The 17,091-nt window shown below is 44.3% G+C and overlaps 1 protein-coding gene across 7 annotated transcripts in view; it reads right to left on the bottom strand.

Annotated features, from left to right (window-relative positions):
* Nucleotides 1–2,196: 2,196 nt before the first annotated feature.
* The window catches only part of CREBBP (CREB binding lysine acetyltransferase), a 98,192-nt gene continuing 83,297 nt past the window's right edge, over nt 2,197–17,091 (bottom strand). For all 7 annotated transcript variants that reach the window (XM_087730472.1, XM_087730475.1, XM_087730478.1 and 4 more), the window contains 8 exons: nt 15,621–15,771; nt 14,614–14,760; nt 14,054–14,167; nt 13,435–13,600; nt 11,827–11,994; nt 8,645–8,806; nt 8,091–8,372; nt 2,197–6,627 (listed from right to left, as the gene is read on the bottom strand). In XM_087730472.1, coding sequence (XP_087586598.1) covers nt 4,459–6,627; nt 8,091–8,372; nt 8,645–8,806; nt 11,827–11,994; nt 13,435–13,600; nt 14,054–14,167; nt 14,614–14,760; nt 15,621–15,771 — 3,359 coding nt within the window. In that variant the 3' untranslated portion in view covers nt 2,197–4,458. The remainder of the gene's footprint in view (nt 6,628–8,090; nt 8,373–8,644; nt 8,807–11,826; nt 11,995–13,434; nt 13,601–14,053; nt 14,168–14,613; nt 14,761–15,620; nt 15,772–17,091) is intronic.

Raw genomic sequence — 17,091 nt, 5'->3', positions numbered from 1 at the left:
AGAGGCAATAAACCACGCCGCTGAGCACCGAATTTGGAACGTGCGTGCGAGCAGAGCCTGGCCTCAATGAACACCGCGGCTAAAAATAAAAGATCGAGCAGGTCTCGTTTCAGTGAGCGCTAACCACTTCCAGACAGAGGAGACGAGGGCCTTCAGGAGGGAACCGTGACCACCTAACAGAGGCAGCTGTGTAATTCCCGGGCTCGGGGGAGCGCGCTGGAAAAGCGACGCGTGCAATTCGCTCGTGCTTGCAACTTATCTTTGGGACGCTGCCGATCCGCACGTTGTTTTGGAGGTTTGCATCTCAGAAACGCAGGCAGTGGGGTTTGTGTGGTGCTGGATGTTGTGGATGAGGTGCAACAAACCCAGCGCGAGCCTTTGCATCGCCCCAGCACCCTTCTGCTGGGCTGCATTCCCACCTGGAACCAACCCCAGCCCCTCCTCGAGATTCCCTGGGCTGCGGCCAAAACCAAAATGACTTCTGAGCCCGTTTCAAACACTTCCCTCCTCCTGCTGCGTTCATCGCTGCCTCCAGCTGACCCCACAGCGCTCCTGTGCGCTGCTCTGCCGCGACACCGTACCAGAGCTCTCGTACCTGCTGCGAAACGCCCGAGTCCCCCTCCTGCCTCGGGTCCGCTGTGACCGTGTAGCCACGAAGCGCGTTCCTGCAGGGAAGGCTTGGGGGCTGCAGGGGATCTGGCATCGACCCTCCCCTCTGTTCGGGCTCATTTCGATTATCCGGCGCTTGGCACCTACGGTCTGCGGTCACTGCCCTGGCAGCACGCCGGGGGCGGCAGGGATCACCCCGTTCCCCATTTTAAGCTCCCGGCCATGGTGAGGAAGCGCAGGGAAGGACAGATTGCCCCCGCACAGCGACCTGTGTGCTCTTCCGTGCTCCCCTGGCTACCAGCTCCGTACAGCGGCTGCCAGATCTTCACCGCACCGGGCGTCATTTGCTTGGGAAGCAGCACCCGGTGCACACCCAGATCACCGTGTAAGCCATTAACCGCCTTCACTCACTGCTGTACGCTGCCACCAACCCGAAGGAACGTTACGCTGCTACAGCTGCGGACACGTACTGCTTCTGGCTTCCTACAGAGCGACTGACGGGGTTGCTGTCCCCAGCGGGGTTGCTGTCCCCAGCGGGGTCGCTTTTTGTTAAGTGCCGTACCCCCAGCAGGAGGGCTCCTCTTCCTCAGCCCACTGCTGCTGTCGGACCCTCACCCCTTCGCTCCAAAGCATCCAGGTGGAAGGACCGGAGCAGGGAGCGCTTACACACGTGCTGTGGGCAGATCTCTGGCCTGGCGGGACAGCGACGTGCAGCCGAGGTGAACCTCAGCCGGTGCGTCTGCAGCAAGAAGGAACGCGCTCACAGCCTGCTGCGGTAGCGGTGTCGGTAAAAGTCAGGATAGCCAGCAGCAGAGCACGGAGGACAGCCAAAGAAAAGAAGAGGAGCAGAGAACCAAGTCGTTGCAGCTCAGCGTTCGGATTTACGCACCTTCTTCCCCGCCAGAACTCGGTACGGGGGAAGGTCTTAGCCACCCCCTCCGGTGATAAAGATCCTGCACCGATCTCCAGTGCGTTCTTGCCTTATAAATTCTCGTGTTTCTAGGATGCTGTTCCTGATCGCCAGTACCTCCCCATCAAAGCACAGGCAAGGACCTGAAAAATCAGATGCCCGTCCAGTCTTCAGATAACGCTGCATCTCCTATCAAGAAAGGAGACTGAAGCCCCCCTGCGTTAGGGGCTGTGCACCAAGCCCAGCCCCTCCTCGTTGTTTGACTTCAGCTTCGCACTTCCATCCTCTCCCTGGTAACACCTGCTCTTACCTACGACTCCTCCATCGAGCTGGGATTATCAGGCCTAAATCTATCCCTCGCTCTGTGCTCTCAACACACTTCAGGTTGTACTTAAAAATATTCCAGTATTTGCTTCCCATCAGGTTGCTTTTTTTTTTTTTTTCCACTCTTCCCCCGGAGCGGGAACCCGAGCGAGCTGCAGCCCAGGAGCCGCGCCGCCTCGCTGTGCTCCGAACGGGACTCGGCTTATCCAAATCCGGAAGCGGTGCCGACGGTTTTTAAAAATGGACGCTACTTAAAGGTATTAGCGAGATTGAGCGCAGTTATCTTAACCTCGGGTGTCAGGCTTCGCTGATCCTGGCGGGCACCAGCCAAGTGGAACCATCCTTCAATCCAAGCAGTTTTACCAGCTTTTATTAGAAACACCAGCACATTTCAAGTTTCCTCTTTTTGATCACAAATATAGTATTTTTCCTCTTTTTTTAAGTACACAGCATGAGACACAGCATCAGGGCTTCCATCTTTTTTTTACAGCAATTTCTTTTGGACAAGCTTTGGGTTAGTGTTCACTGACCTCGCCCCAGCCCCAGATTTTGACATCTTGAATCGCTGAAGACATTTGCGTGGGCAGATGAATCCAATGGTGGTGAAAAAAAAGATACAACAGTGAAAAGTTTGCAAGGAAAGTTTAAGCGGAGACCCTCTACGGTTAAAAAGAACGCAGCAGCGCCGCAGCGCGCTACTATTTTCACAGTACGGGGATAAAAGTTGAGATCAAGCGTTTGCTCTTCTCCCCCCGTCCTTCCCCAACATCGTTCCAATAAAAAAAAAAACGTTAAGGCTGGAGGAAGCGCTGACTTAACGTGAAAAGCCAAGCGTGCCCGGTGCTCCCCGCCGGAGCGGCAGCCGGGCGGGATACCTTGCTGGGTTTGCTGCAAATCCCATGCCGGTCGCACGTCATCGAGAAGCCTGAAGGTCTGAGCGATGGCAGTTTAGGCTAGTCGTGGTTTTAGCTCACACCTACGCTGGGAAAGGTCCCCTGGCCTTTTTAACTCCGAGGAAGTAATTCACTGGGGGGAGGAGGGGCAAGTATCCCAGGAACATGAGGGCATGGTGACAGGATATTAAAGGGAGCATGTACATGATTTGTTATTTTTTATTCCACAGAAAACCCTCAAATCTAGACTCAGAGTTAACAGCAGAAAAATAGTGTTAAAGTCAATAGGTTCATATTTTACTGTAGACTAAATAAATTAGCCTAGAATTAACTCAATACTCTCTATTTTCCTTTCATTGGTGATCCTTCTCTAAATTAATGCAGTTTTTAAAAAGCAACGGCTATTAATAATTTATTCCAGTTAACCCTTATGGATGAACACCTGCAAATATTCAATGTATGGGAACCATTCCCCTCTCCTCTCCCTCCCCGAAAAGGAAACAATCACTAAAGGGTGTTGTAAAACAGACATGCTACCTACAATACTCCATGTATCGTGCCACTCCTCGCGACGCCTCTGGCTGCTCTGTGTAATGAGTGAATATTCATAGCCATGTCTTACAAAGAACATGATCAAAAAAATATATAAATAAATAAAAACCTTAAACATTCTTACATGGATTTTTAAAGAACAGAATACATGTTAAAAACTTCAGTAATTTATATCAATTTTAAGCAATACTTTATATACAATGGAAAAAAGACATGCATAGTCCAAATACAATGTTGAAAACAGCATTTTCATAACAAAAAACCCAAACACTAAGTGTTAATACCATGTACATGAATTCAAGAAGGACCACCCTTTTTGTCTGTTGCACACAGTTTATTTAACAATATGATATTATAAGTAAGAAATGAGTTTGTTTGTTTTTTTTACCATTCTATACAGTGATTGAATCTTCTTGGATTTTCTTATTTATAGTAATTATAGCGCTTGCATGATTTACACTAGAATTGCTTTTCCTCATTTCAAGTTTCACACAGAAGAAAGAAAGAAAAGAATGCTTCTTCTCTATTCAAATCAGCACGGTCTAAGAGTGATCATCCCTATTTTCATCTAAAACCAGTTTTATCAGAGAAACAAAGCAACAATTTCTACATCTGCAAGACAAGGATTTTGGCATTGGCCAATGTGTGTTTTTGTGTGCAAGAGTCAATTCCTATCTTTCCAGGGGTAATACTTCAAACGCCTGCAGAGTTCACTATAGAAAAAAAAAAAAATTTCCCGCAACGTGTCAAAGTTACCGGGATACATTATAATGTTGCATTATTTCAGGAAACAGTTTCTGAATATTATTTTTTTCTTCTTTTAAACGCAAATGTTTAAAGTCTCAGAAATACAAATAAAAAATATGAATATAATGAACTTGTTTTCCCCGTTAAAAAAAAGGTATGAGTCAACAGCAACAAAAAAATAAAAACCAAAAAAACCCACAAAAGAGACCAGATATTTTAACCGCCTGGCTTTAACAAAAAAATATATTCTTTGTATTGTTTTTTTTTGTTTTTGTTTTTTTTAAACAGCAATTCATTCTTCCATGTGTAGGAAGCAGCAGTTCCATCTAGGATTCAAAACAACCCAGATGTCTGAATTTTCAGTACAAAACGTCCAAGAACACGAAAGGAAAAAAAAAAAAAAAAAGTGATGCTCCCATAATGCTACAAACCCTCCACAAATTTTTCTAATGTGTCCCCGGTGGTGTCACCGACCAGAGACAATTCGTTAGACAACGCACTCCTGTTCGGGGTGTTTAGTTGTGGAAGCATTGCACTCTGTTCTGGGTTGCCCAAGTGTCCCTGATCCATGGAGCTAGCCATAGTAACTGCGAGTCCTGGGTGGGGGGAACCAGTCTGGGGAGAGACGTGGTGAGGTGACGGTTGGGGCTGTATCCTGGGTGACGGGCTGGAATGTGGTGGCTGGGACTGGGGACGGGGAGACTGAACGGGTGCTGGGGACCGCACCTGGTTGCTGAGGGAGGTGGCGATCTGCTGGCCAGGGAGATGAGACGCCTGCGGTTGTCCTGAGAGCATGTGCTGCTGTGGGCTCATGGGGTTAGGCTGGCCGGGGGACCCTATCTGCTGTTTCATCTGCTGCTGTTGCAGGATCCGCTGCTGCAGTGCTTGCTGGATGTTGGGAGTGCCGTCCGCCCCCATGCCGGGCTGGCCCATCTGGTTCAGCTGTCCCATCTGAGCCATCTGTCCCATGGACCCCCCCTGTATCGATATATGCTGCTGCATCCGCTGCTGCTGCATGGCTTGAGGGTAACCTCCTGGTCCTTGAGGCTGCTGGAACTGGTTATGTCCTGCCATCCCTCCTGCCATGCCAGCCCCGCCTTGCTGCTGCTGCTGTTGCTGCTGCTGCTGCAGTAATTGCCGCCTCAGTATTTCTCTGTACTGCGGACTCATGTTTGCCATGCTGGGGTTGTGGCCGGGGTTCATAATGTTTATCGCTTGTCCCTGGGGATTCATAGCTCCTATCCCTTGCTGCTGGGGAGGAACGCTCGGTCTCTGCACTCCTGCTTGCATCGCGTTCATGTTCTGCAATCCTGCTTGAGCGTGCATGCCTGGCTGTTGCATGCCGGTCTGCGGCTGCTGCATCCCAGGCTGGGGCTGTATGCCTGCTTGCGGCTGCATCCCAGGCTGGTTAGCCACGTATTTGGCTGTTCTTTGCTTTATAAAAGCTGCCATAAGCTGAGGGTTGGATTTAAGGATATTAAGAACCTGCTGTTGCTGCTGCGGAGAACTTGGTGATTTCAAGGTCCTCAGTAAGTCCTGAAGTGCATTTGGGGGGATGCTCCGGGGCGGCTGCTGCACGCCCGGCATCCTTGGCCCAGCCACCGCTTGTGGCGTCGCCATTGGCATAACCGGTCTCGCCATTCCTGGCTGCATTGGTTGCTGCTGCGGCATTGGAGGTGACTGCCACTGTCCGGGCTGCATGTTGGACATCACGGGACCGCTTACAGGGTTGGGCCGGGGTACATTCATGCTGACTTGCGGCATCTGGTTCACTGAACCCACCGTCGGGTTTACTAGTCCTGGGCGACCAGGAGGCAAACCATTGTTAATGTTGTTGACCCTGTAGAGCTGCTGCTGCTGCTGGGCAGCTTCTCTCTCAATCTGCCGAGCCGCTTCCACCGCGGCCGGCGGAGGCTGAGCCGGAGGCGGAGGTGCGGAAACCGGGTTTGCAGGTTTTCCTGTTGAAACAGTAGTAGGGGGCTGAGTTCTCGACACACTGGGAAAGCCAGCCGGTGACATACTTACAGGGGAAGGCTGGGGCTGGGGAGGAGGCTGCGGTGTTTGCGGTGTACTTGGCTGCTGTGTAGGGGTACCAGGCGTTGCTGAGGTAGGAGAAGGCAAACTTTGCTGAGGCACGTTTCGGGTGTTCATGGTAGCCATCCTTCTGCGCATGAGCTGAGCCTGCTGCAGGCGGTGCTGGATCTGCTGCTGTCGAAGTTTGTGTTTGATATTGAGACAGAATGGCACAGGGCATTTGTTCTCTTGGCAGTGTTTGGCATGGTAGCAGCAAAGAGCTATGAGCTGTTTGCACACCGGACAGCCACCGTTGGTCTTGCGCTTGCAACCCTTGGTGTGCTGGACAACCCGTTTCATCTTCTGGCAGGATGGCAATGAGCAGTTTGCATTGCGGCACTGACAGGCATGGACAAGGGACTGAATGCAGCGCTGGATGCTCAGTCGTCGCGACTCCTGGGGGCTCTTTGACTGCTGCTCTCCTTGGCTGTTGCTCTCATCATCCAGACCCAGGCCCCACTTAACCATCTTGTGGTCATGGCTCTTAGTGTTGTAGCAGTTAATGCAGAGGTCGTAGTCCTGAAAGCAAAGAAAACCCAGAGTTCAGTTGTCTACAGAGCACTAACTATACCAGCAAAAGAGGAGAACAGCAGGAGCGGTGGTGGGTGAGCAACATGAGCCTGGTGCGGGAGCACACTTTGGGTTTCGGTGGGTACAAGCAGAACAAAAGCAGGACAACAGCCACACGCTGTGAACAACCGCCCGTTTCAATTTACACCTGGCACACCGAGGTAGAGAAGCGGCCGCGTAGCCTAGGGAGTCACCACGACAGTGGGAGCGGACCTGTGGGGCAGGGAGCGCTGGGCAGAAGCCACCGTCAGCTGCCTCAGCAAAGTGAGCCTGCAGCCACGAGTCTTGGCTACGGTGGGTAACACCACCAATAGGGGCTGTAATCGTGTCTTCGTTTTATTACATGAAAAAGTCTTGCAGGATTTGGGTTTTTTTGTTTTTCCCTTTTGATGACAGAAACTTTCCTGTGATGTCTACCGGGGTACCTACGTAAGGAGGGCCAAAACCTCCAACCAGTAAGACAAACCTACTGTCACTGCCTAAAAAATAGGGTTTGGCTCTCCATTTATTCTTAGTGTAATTACTGACTAATAATTACTACCCCGAAATATGTTGTTTTTTTTTAATCTATAAAACGACCCTCAAATCAAGTGCAAGTTTCATGCTAAGACAGACGCTGATCGGAAAAACTGCTCAAACACCCACATGTTCACTGCCCTGTCCTTTTTCTGCTGGAAGCAGGGCACTCCCTTATACAGAAGTACCCAGAAGAAACCTAAAGGCCATACCTCTTTCCACCACTTAATTCCCCTAGTGTGTACGATCCGTTTCCTGCAGTCCTGCCTCAAGAAGCCCCGTTCAATGCTTTCCTCAGGGGGATTAATTAAGACTCTTCCACTACAAACCTGGCAGTAACTTGCAGTGTAAAAACTAGGCTGCACTTATTCAGAATTTGGTTTTGTTCAGCTGCAGCCAGAGGTCATCGCAAGCCCCGTAGAGGCTTCCTTCTCCTCAAGTCCACCAGTGTAACTCCATGCGTAATTGCTCTCTACCATAGTTCAGTGGAAGTAAAAGGACTCGTCATTCAAAGCATTGAGCCAGGTTAGGAAGCAATTAGCGCCCTGCAGATTCGGACTAGTCTGATGCAGTCAAACCCTACCACCCAGTCCTAAAGTTCTTTAAAATTAAGTTTAAAAACTTGGCTATGCAGAGGAGCCATAGTGCAAATAAACGACGCAGCAGTAGCCATTCCAGAGTACTGGTGTTTTCCATGTCAAAAAACTAAAGGCACTTATTCTAGAAGAGGTACCCCACTGTGGTAGTCACCTTCCCTCAAGGCTCAGCAGCCCTTTTATCAGGGCAGGCTTAACTTGGAGAAACTTCGGGCAATATCCAAAGGGAAAAAAAAAAACCAACATCAAGCTTGGCTGTAGCGCAAAAGAGAGCAGAATTCTCTGGTGACATAGACCTACCTCACAGACAGTGCAATGCCACCTTGTTTCCACATGATGTTTGCACTCATTGCACGTATAGACAAAGCGATCCTGCCCTTGAGTATGTAGTTCTACCAGCATGCAGAGCGTGGACCACTTGGATCGGCGTAGTGAGGAGAACTCCCAGTGCTTATCTCTGGCTAAGGTGAGGAAGGCATCTCGCCCATCCATTAAATCACAGCTAAGTAATGGGTCAGGGTCCACAATGGGAGGCAGAGTGTTAATTACAGGCCCAGCATGTAAATGAATCACAAAAAAGACCTGTAGATAAATGGAGGGAAGGAGAAAAAAAAAAAAAATCAATGAGGTTAGATAATCTTGCAGGAAAAAGCTCATGTCCTGTTGCAGTAATGGCGTGCTACAAATGTTATCTAATTAACTTAGTTTAGGCTAATCTCTTCCAATGTTACGCAACAGAAAAGTTCTAGTGCAATCACAAGCTTTACTCCTCCTGATTTTTCAGTTCTGACTATCATCACGCCTGGATTTACAGGAATAAAATCTTCTCTTTACTTAGCGTATTTTGACAGTACCTCTTTATGCTTCTCCATAGTGGCATACAGCTTCTGAGACAGATCATTGGACACATTTGGCATGCTGGGCTTCTTCTTGTTAGCTCTGCTGATGCTACTCTTATTCTTGTTGGTTTTCTTGTTGTTCTTTTTCTTGGCGTTTTTGCTGTCGCCCTGGCTTCCCTGCAATAAATGCATAGGAAAGATGTTAAACTTTATAGACCCTCTCTTCCATTCACTGTAGCTGAAAGTGAAACACTTCTGCTGTCAATAATAGAACTTTGTTCCAATCCCTGCAAATCAGCCATACTGGGTTAAATATATCCTATCTTCCAGGAAAAATCAAAAGCCAAACTGGCAGGCAAATAAATTCAAACGCCATTTAAAAATAGATTTTTAAAGTATGCATATACATTAAATAATTCGTATCTGACACTTATTTTTTTCCTTCTCAAACACCGTACTCCAGCTTCCACTGCTTGCTTTACAAGATCTTATAGATTTTCGATGATAAAATGAGTTACAAACAAGATGAACTTTAAAAAAAAATTCCAGAAGCGCAGTGTTTTGCTTTGTTGTGCATTTGGCATTTCACATACTTGCTTGAGCTTTGATGTAACTTTTGTTTGTTTGTTTTTACTGAACAAATTTAGGGCTAGTACGAGCTTTGATGTAACTTTTGTTTGTTTGTTTTTACTGAACAAATTTAGGGCTAGTACACAAATAAGAAGATGCAGGATTTGAAACTAACAAAATACATTATTCTCCATCCTGAAGACTTATTGCTGCATATGCAACTCCAAAAAAAATCCCCCAAACCTTCACTTGTGTCTAGGTTACAACAACATAGACCACAGCGACCATATACTGAATACTAGATGTAAGTGAAGAGAGTAAAAAATAGCAGATGATGCTATTTAGATGACCTGTGAAAACAGAAATAACTTAGACTTCGCATGTCCTTGAAAAATAAAAACCCAGGCCTTCAGCAGGGAGCTTGCCGCTCAGTAAAAATCCCCTCTGACTGCTAGAACGTTGGTTATCGTAATATTAAAAATAAGCTACTGAAATAGTCTGATATATATATATATGCACACGCGCGCGCGAGAAAGTTTCATGAACACTATGTACAAGCGAACACAGGGTTTATCCGCAAGCACATTTATTAAAAGAAAACAAAAATATTCCAACTGAAGAAAGCAGTTCTCTATATAGAGAGATATATCCTTCCGTTCCCTTAATTAGGCTTAGATAGAAATTCCCTGTCTGATCTTGTTTTATCTGTAACTAATTTTGACTTTTAATTTCCAAACAGGTTTGGTCAAAAAGTATACTATTTTATGGGAAAGCAGACAGAGCTCTAAGTGACTTGAAAGTACTCAGAAATGAGCTATTGTATGTTCCCATCTTGACTTCTTTTCCCCCAAATTTTCTACGCCCTTGACAGAATTAGGGCACGTCCTCCTTGGCCTATGCATTCTAGAGCATCAACACAGATTTTTAAATTTAAACACCAAAAGGAAGACGAGGCTGAAACTTAGCTGACAGTACAATTCTAAGTTTTCGTTCTACTCCACCGTTAGTAAGTTTACGTTTGGTCAATTGTACAAAGCTATTCCAAAATGTTTTGAGAAGCTGTAAGACTGTTTTTGTATTACTTCCTTGTGATAGCGTTTAACATATTCAGCCAGGTTTGCCAGAGATGATGACAGCAGGGTTACCCAGTGAGCCTCGTCCCTTCACAACCTTTTCCAAGAACTTCTGAATATTCACCAGGGAGAGTCTTTAGACTCTCTTTAACTGACACTGCCAGCACATGTTGACTTTTAAGAAGCTTTCTCTCCACATATACGAAGTTTAGGACTAAGAATTTACGAAAAGATAGACACATTCTGTACCATCTCAATACAAGGCAAATTGCAAAGATTCATCAAGTGCTTCTACACGTGGAGATCCCCATTGCTGGGCATAGCTTCCTCCATAAGGTGACTCAAGTTTAGGTGACAGCACTGGAGAAGTTCTCATGCTTTTAATTTCACTCCTTTTTTTGAGCCAAGTGTTTTTTGCTGCATTCTTGGCTGACATCTTCAGCAACCTGGAGGCAGATTTTGTTCCCCCGCTACCCCAAGCAACATCAATGGCATTAAGTGGGAACATAAGAGCACTGCAACTTAAATTCCAAGCCCTGTCTTTCTGTTACTTTTATACTGCTATGTTTGTTGAAATATTTCAATATTAAAGTTACATTCAGAAGGAACAAGGTGAAAACTTTATGGCTCCATAAAAAACATCACAACAAACTATATTAGCTTTGAAGGAGCTGCTAAGGTTTAATAGAAGGAATTTTCTGACATAATTAAATTGATCTATCACTCCAGATCAATCACAGGTAATACATACTGTATGCAAACTGTCACGGCATCTAAGCTGAATGCAGTCCTTCCCCAGTTAGAAGTTTTTGATTCCACCTCAATCTGCTACACATCAGATTTTCCTACTCTATTTAATTTTCAAAACACCTTGCTGCAAATCGCAAGTAAAAGGGACAGTATGAAAGTGCTAAGACCATTTAGATACAGAAATAAAAACGAACAGTGAAATTCTGGCCAGGACCCTGAGAAAATAAATTGGTTTGGGGTTTGTTTGTTTTGTTGTTTTTTTAATATACAAAGAGAATGTCGGTGAAGGAACACCACCATCAAGATCAACATTTCACACCAATGCAAAGCTTGCATTAAACACTTAAATTTCAGCCCCCTACTGTTGCAAACGACTACAAGTATCATTGCTCAAATAACAACGAAATTTAATTCAGCTTTGAAAAAAACACAGCATCTTTCAAAATACAAATACTGAAGTGATTTGCAAAGGTGTGAAGCAGAAGCTCAGCCAAATGACTGCAAGCAAATGTAGCAGTCATGATGCAATCCAAAAGTAGCTTAACACATTTCTCTGAGAACAGAGATGCTGACCTGACATAGCTTGACTTCTGATTCTGTTAAAAAATAAAAAAATAACAAACCATCAGTGTATTTGTGATCCAAAAAGAAAACCAGAAATACAGTTAAAGGGAACCCTGATTTAACGTTCGATGTGAATGATCTTCTTTTCTAGTTTACTGGATGTGAACTCTCTAATTTACTAAAGTGTTAATTGTCAGCTTTGTGAGCCAGAAGCAAACATAGCGTATAAAGTTAACTCACCTCTGTTGTTTCACTAGCTGCAGTGCTTTCTTCCTTTTTCCTTTCCTCTTCCTCCTGCTCCAACTCCTTAATGCTTTCTTCCAGCACATTGGGCCAGAAATCACCTTCAAAGTAAGGCAGCTCCTTGGCACTTGTCAGCCTGTCCTCAGTTGCTTGTTTGAAGATGTCCTGTTAAGCGCATCAGGCAATACCAAGAATAAATAAATGACGACCACTTAGGATAGAGAGGAGAACCAGAGACGCAGTGCTACACTGAAGAGCTGTGCCTCACTTACAGCCCAGGGCCCACTCCTGGCAGCCTCCGTTTCTGGGTGCAGCTCAAAGAACTGGCCTGGCAATACTGATAACAGCCCACTCCCTGTTTCATCTTAGGAAGACAGCTGCTGAGGCTTTCCTGAACCTCCATCATGCAATCGCTTCATGCTCCTGACATGATGGGGGAGAGACTAAGATATCCCTGGGGAACGTAACAAACCCCTCCCGAGTAAACCCCTCTACGCCAATTAAAAACGAAGCCTACGCCACTTAGCTTTTCCTACGCTGCTCCTGGACAAGCGCGGGAACTGTTCAAGTGACAGCAAATGCGTCTCATCCAGCCTTTTCCCTTACAAATTTGAAAGCGCGTAAGCGCTTCAATGCACGTGTCTGGGCTGCGCCTCAGACGTGCAACAAGCCTGATAACTCCAGGGAGAACGGCTGATTGCACCAGCCAACTACTACATGCAGGAATATGAAAGTCTGGCTGTGGCAGGGGGCTGGGTGCAGCCCGTGTCCTTCGCTGGCTGCTGGCTGAAGCTCTGCGGACCGCCCGGCCAGAAAGACTGGGGACCAGTGAGGAACAGGTATCCTGAAAAGGAACGGGTACTTTATACAGTTGTTCCGGAGGTGGTTTTTAAAGTGCGTTGCGTTTAACAAGCACATACAAGACTAGCTCGTTTTCTCCTTCGGATTCATTTCAAGACCACCTTATTAGGAGACACACAGATGTTCTAGCTCTTTGCTATGCCGGATCAGATGACAAGGCTTGCTATACGCTGTTCTATTCCACACATTTAGTAACTGTCACTTGCAATCAAAACATCAATTTTTTCCAGCACTGTCACTACCATTAAGAAAATCTTGTAAATTTTAGCATGTAAGGAGTGGCAAACGCTACCTTTGCCATCTTTAACTTATTTCCTTGGGTATATGTGTGATATTCTCCAATTATGAAAATCATCCTTTTTCTCCTCAAGTGAAGAAGCCGTTTTATAAGCAGTTTTTTTGAAGTCACACTAGCGGGGTCCGGTATTCCACCTGATCCTCCACAATCCCCAGAAGCAAACAACTTCTATAAACCTTAACAAGCTACATACTTCCTGGCCTAGAAGATTGCAGCGAAAGACAATTAGGCGGAGGCAGGCTCTTGCATGCTTCTCTTAATGCAGAAACCAAACCTACGGAATTTTCAGTCTGAAAGGCAGAACCTCCAGGAAAATCTAAGTAAATGAAGACACTAGCTGAGAATAAAAACCCTTGTACCACGGTTTCATGCATTATAAAACAGTATTAGCTACCTTCAAATGAAAAGCCCATAAAAATTAATTCAGGAAGTAAACAGTAGCAAACCTTGTAGTCATGAATGATTCTCTCAGCAAATGCCTTATCCAGCATCTTCTTATACCATTCTTGCAAACGTTTGGGTTTGGGTATTTTCTGATCAGGTGGATGGCAATGAAAAATATAGTCATCTCCTTCACTTGGGGGACAGGCCCAGATGTGACCTGTCACATACCTGTGTTTCACACACAAGAAAAAAAAAAAAAAGTCTTAACCATTTCGACTACCATCTTAAAATTAACTCACACAAACTGAGATATAAATCCAGATCTCTGGCTTCCCCCTCCCCCCCTTTTCTTTTTTCTTTGTAAGAAAGATGCTGAGGCAATAACCTCTATTTATACAAGATATGAGAAAAGGTCTGGCATATAATAATGAAGCTTAAACATCAAGTGAACCTCCGATAAAAAGAATGATATGCTGTCAGTTTAAGAATCTGAACAACAGAAAAACCATCTTAGTGATAAAAACCAAACTTCTCTCTCCACTGCAGAAGAGGCATGTGTTCTACATTTCTCAGAGAGGGCAGAAGGCAAGAGAGACTATTGCAAGTGAAAAGCTACTTGGCATCCTGGATAAATAAAATGCTAAGAAAAAAGGTTTCTTTCTTTACAAGGATGTCACTTACCCAAGTTTCTTCACGTATTCCAAATATCCAATGAGGATTTCATGATAAACTGCAGTTCGGAGACAACGGGGGCGGAAGAAATGAATACTATCTAGATACGATATGTACACACGCCTATAGCAGTGAGAGAAGAATGACAGAAAATCACGTATGGTTGAATGTCTATTTTATCTACTCAGAACCGATGCTTACACCAGATACATATACAGCCATGCTGAACAAAGAAAAATTAATGATGACATTATTTTAATGCATATTTAAACATCTTAACATGGTATAAACAGTTCTCAAAAGCAAAAGATGGGTACCTTTTTTTTTTTTTAGACAGCAAGAATATACATTGAGAGGCAAAATTAAATACAGAATATAAAAAAGTTCTAACACTTGTGTTGTGATATTTGTTTTCCCCTTCAAAGTCATCTGCAGTCATACAGTAGGACTGACTTGTGCCACAGAATTGAAACGTATCTCTCAAGCTTCTGTATTTGAGAGTAATTGTCCAGTGAATGTAGCAAGATGTTCTCTGTGCATGCACCACCAGAATAGAAATGCGAGGGTACCTTGTATTTGGAGGGGGGCAATCCGAGCCATACTCCTGTACGTGCATGCCAAAGAAGCACACATCTACTCCGTCTATCTCCTCAAATGCAAACAGAGCTTTGGTACGGTAAGGGAAAGATTCTGACATCTCACCAGAATCCACAAATCTGAAGGAAAGGGTGGTAGGAAGGAACAGAAAACAAACAAACAACATAAAGCCAATTATTAAGCCAGTGTCCTACTAGAATGAGGAACTTCTTTTTAGCCTTATTTTTAACTCATTTATGCAGAAGTTAAATAGGGTCAGATCAGAGCTGTATTAAAACAGGGAGTCCTGTCAATGCAAGGTCTGTTACTATAAAACTCACGGAAAGACAGTTTCCATATAGTTAACATATGACTGAACAGGCAAGCATTGAGTATAGAGCCATCCTCAGAAACCGCAAGCCTTTAAATACGTTGCAGACTAGAAAACCTGATGCATTACGGTGAAGTGCTGTCACGTAACACTGTCTTTATGAATTAAAACCGAAATGCTTCATAGAATAAACATTTTAAGCCTTTCATTTACGATGAAGCAAATTAAAAATAACTTCTGAAAGCTAAAGTATATATACAAAGACACAAGAAAATGAAGGAACAGTAAGGAACAGAATCTCAGCAACTGTTCCAAACTAAACTATGAATTCTGTAACGCTAACCAAAATGTGGTCAGACTCTCTCTCAAGATTTAGTAATACAAAATCATAGTATTATAGCCAAACCCGGGATGTCCCTGCTACCCTCCCCCCCAAAAACAGTCAAAATACAATTTTCACCTCCTCTGAGTTCATTTACTGCATATTGCTTTTTTTTGTTTGTTTTACCTTTTGTAACCTTACTCATGCCTAAATTTCAAAAATGTGCAAAGGGATTAAGGAGCAAATTGATACAGTTTTGCAATATTTATGCAGGGAGACTTCAAAATAAAAAAATAAAAAAAAAACAAAAACCCAAGATCGCATTTATTGTCATTAATTGAACCAACCTGGATTTCATTCCTGGTTTAACTTCTACTGTCTTATCTGAACTTGCTACTACTCTGACAAAGACCTCTCCAGCTTCAGGATGATTCTGTCGCCGCAAAAATTTGTTTACTCTGTCTTCCAAATGGTTTCCTAAACGCGTAGTCTGTAGCCCTAGAAATGAAGGGGGAGAATGTAACAACGGAAACGTTAGTACTGGAGAAATCACTGTTAAGTTCAGGGTGTTGCCATGCTTGTAAGGTCTTTCAGCTTGCTTCTCTGTACAGAAGTCGGCGTTTTTCCCTTTGTTTTACCTCCGTATGAAAAGTCAGTGTTTTTATTTACGCAGCCAGAATTTAAAAAGCAAAAATCATCCATGTTTTTACCCAAGCCTTAAGTGTTCATACCCTAACGTGGAAGCTAAAACCACTACAGCGGGAAAATTACTTAGTAAGTGAACTAACAAAGGCGGCTTTACATAGCATTTTTACATTTGCAGGCTTATTTTATGAACACTGCAAATGTTTTCTCCTAACAAAAACACTATCTGGCTGTTTGACAGAGATTACATCACTTTATAGATCTGGCTCAATGCCACACCTTTTCAAGCAAAGCAAAGCAAATCAACAGAAATGAAAAGCCTTTTGACTTCAATGGAGATTTCATTGCTTTTTCTTTTCTTTTTCAAGAGAGCTTTTAGATTGAACAGTTACAGTAATCTGCACATAAAGCTTAAATAGTTCTTGCACAGCGATAGATGTCTGTAAAAGTTCAAGTCCACATATTGTCCAGATCCCCTCTCCCGGTCTTTACATTTACAATTAGCTTTTGTGGGGACAGCTGTTTTAGTAATATTACTGAATGTGTGTGTGACAGCTTTCAAATAAATCCACAACAAATTACAGAAATTAAGATGAAGATTTTGGGTTCAATTAAGAAAACAGAAGTAGCACACGGTTTCGAGTTGAAGATTTAAGACTCTCTCTTTTGTCCTACTGTACTTATTTTACCAACTTGTATTTCTACTTCATTTTTATGGTCAATCTGCTATCTTTTCCAAAGTGATGGTGCAATCTACAGATGTTCGTTTTACTAAAATGCATTTGATTTTCAGCTCTCCATTGCTTCATTTTTCAGTTGTTATTCGGCTGTTGGTTCTTCTTCCTGACGACTGAGCTTGCATACAGAACGCTGCAGTGAAACATCTATGCTAAAAATTATTTTAGGCTCCAATACTGGGGAGAAAAGCCACATATACTCAAAGGAAGATCTCACTTTCTAAGGAGTTTATATACTTAAAATTTTATTTTACAATCAGTTTATAGAAATGGCCAAATGCGGCAAATCTTGGTTTACATCTTTTAGTCTGCCCCCTTGTCCAGTGAGATTCTGGGGCTATAACCAGCAGAACACAGTCTAAAGATCATTTACCTGGGAGCCAATAATTAAATTTAAAGGCAGGCTGAAGTAAAAAAACACTATGCGCTTTACCAA

The sequence above is a fragment of the Nipponia nippon genome, unplaced genomic scaffold (assembly GCF_047370975.1).
Source record: "Nipponia nippon isolate SJK-2023a ecotype South Korea unplaced genomic scaffold, ASM4737097v1 scaffold_5, whole genome shotgun sequence".
NCBI lineage: Eukaryota > Metazoa > Chordata > Aves > Pelecaniformes > Threskiornithidae > Nipponia > Nipponia nippon.
Note: the sequence above shows the minus strand (reverse complement) of the source record. Positions and strands in the feature narration are given on the sequence as shown.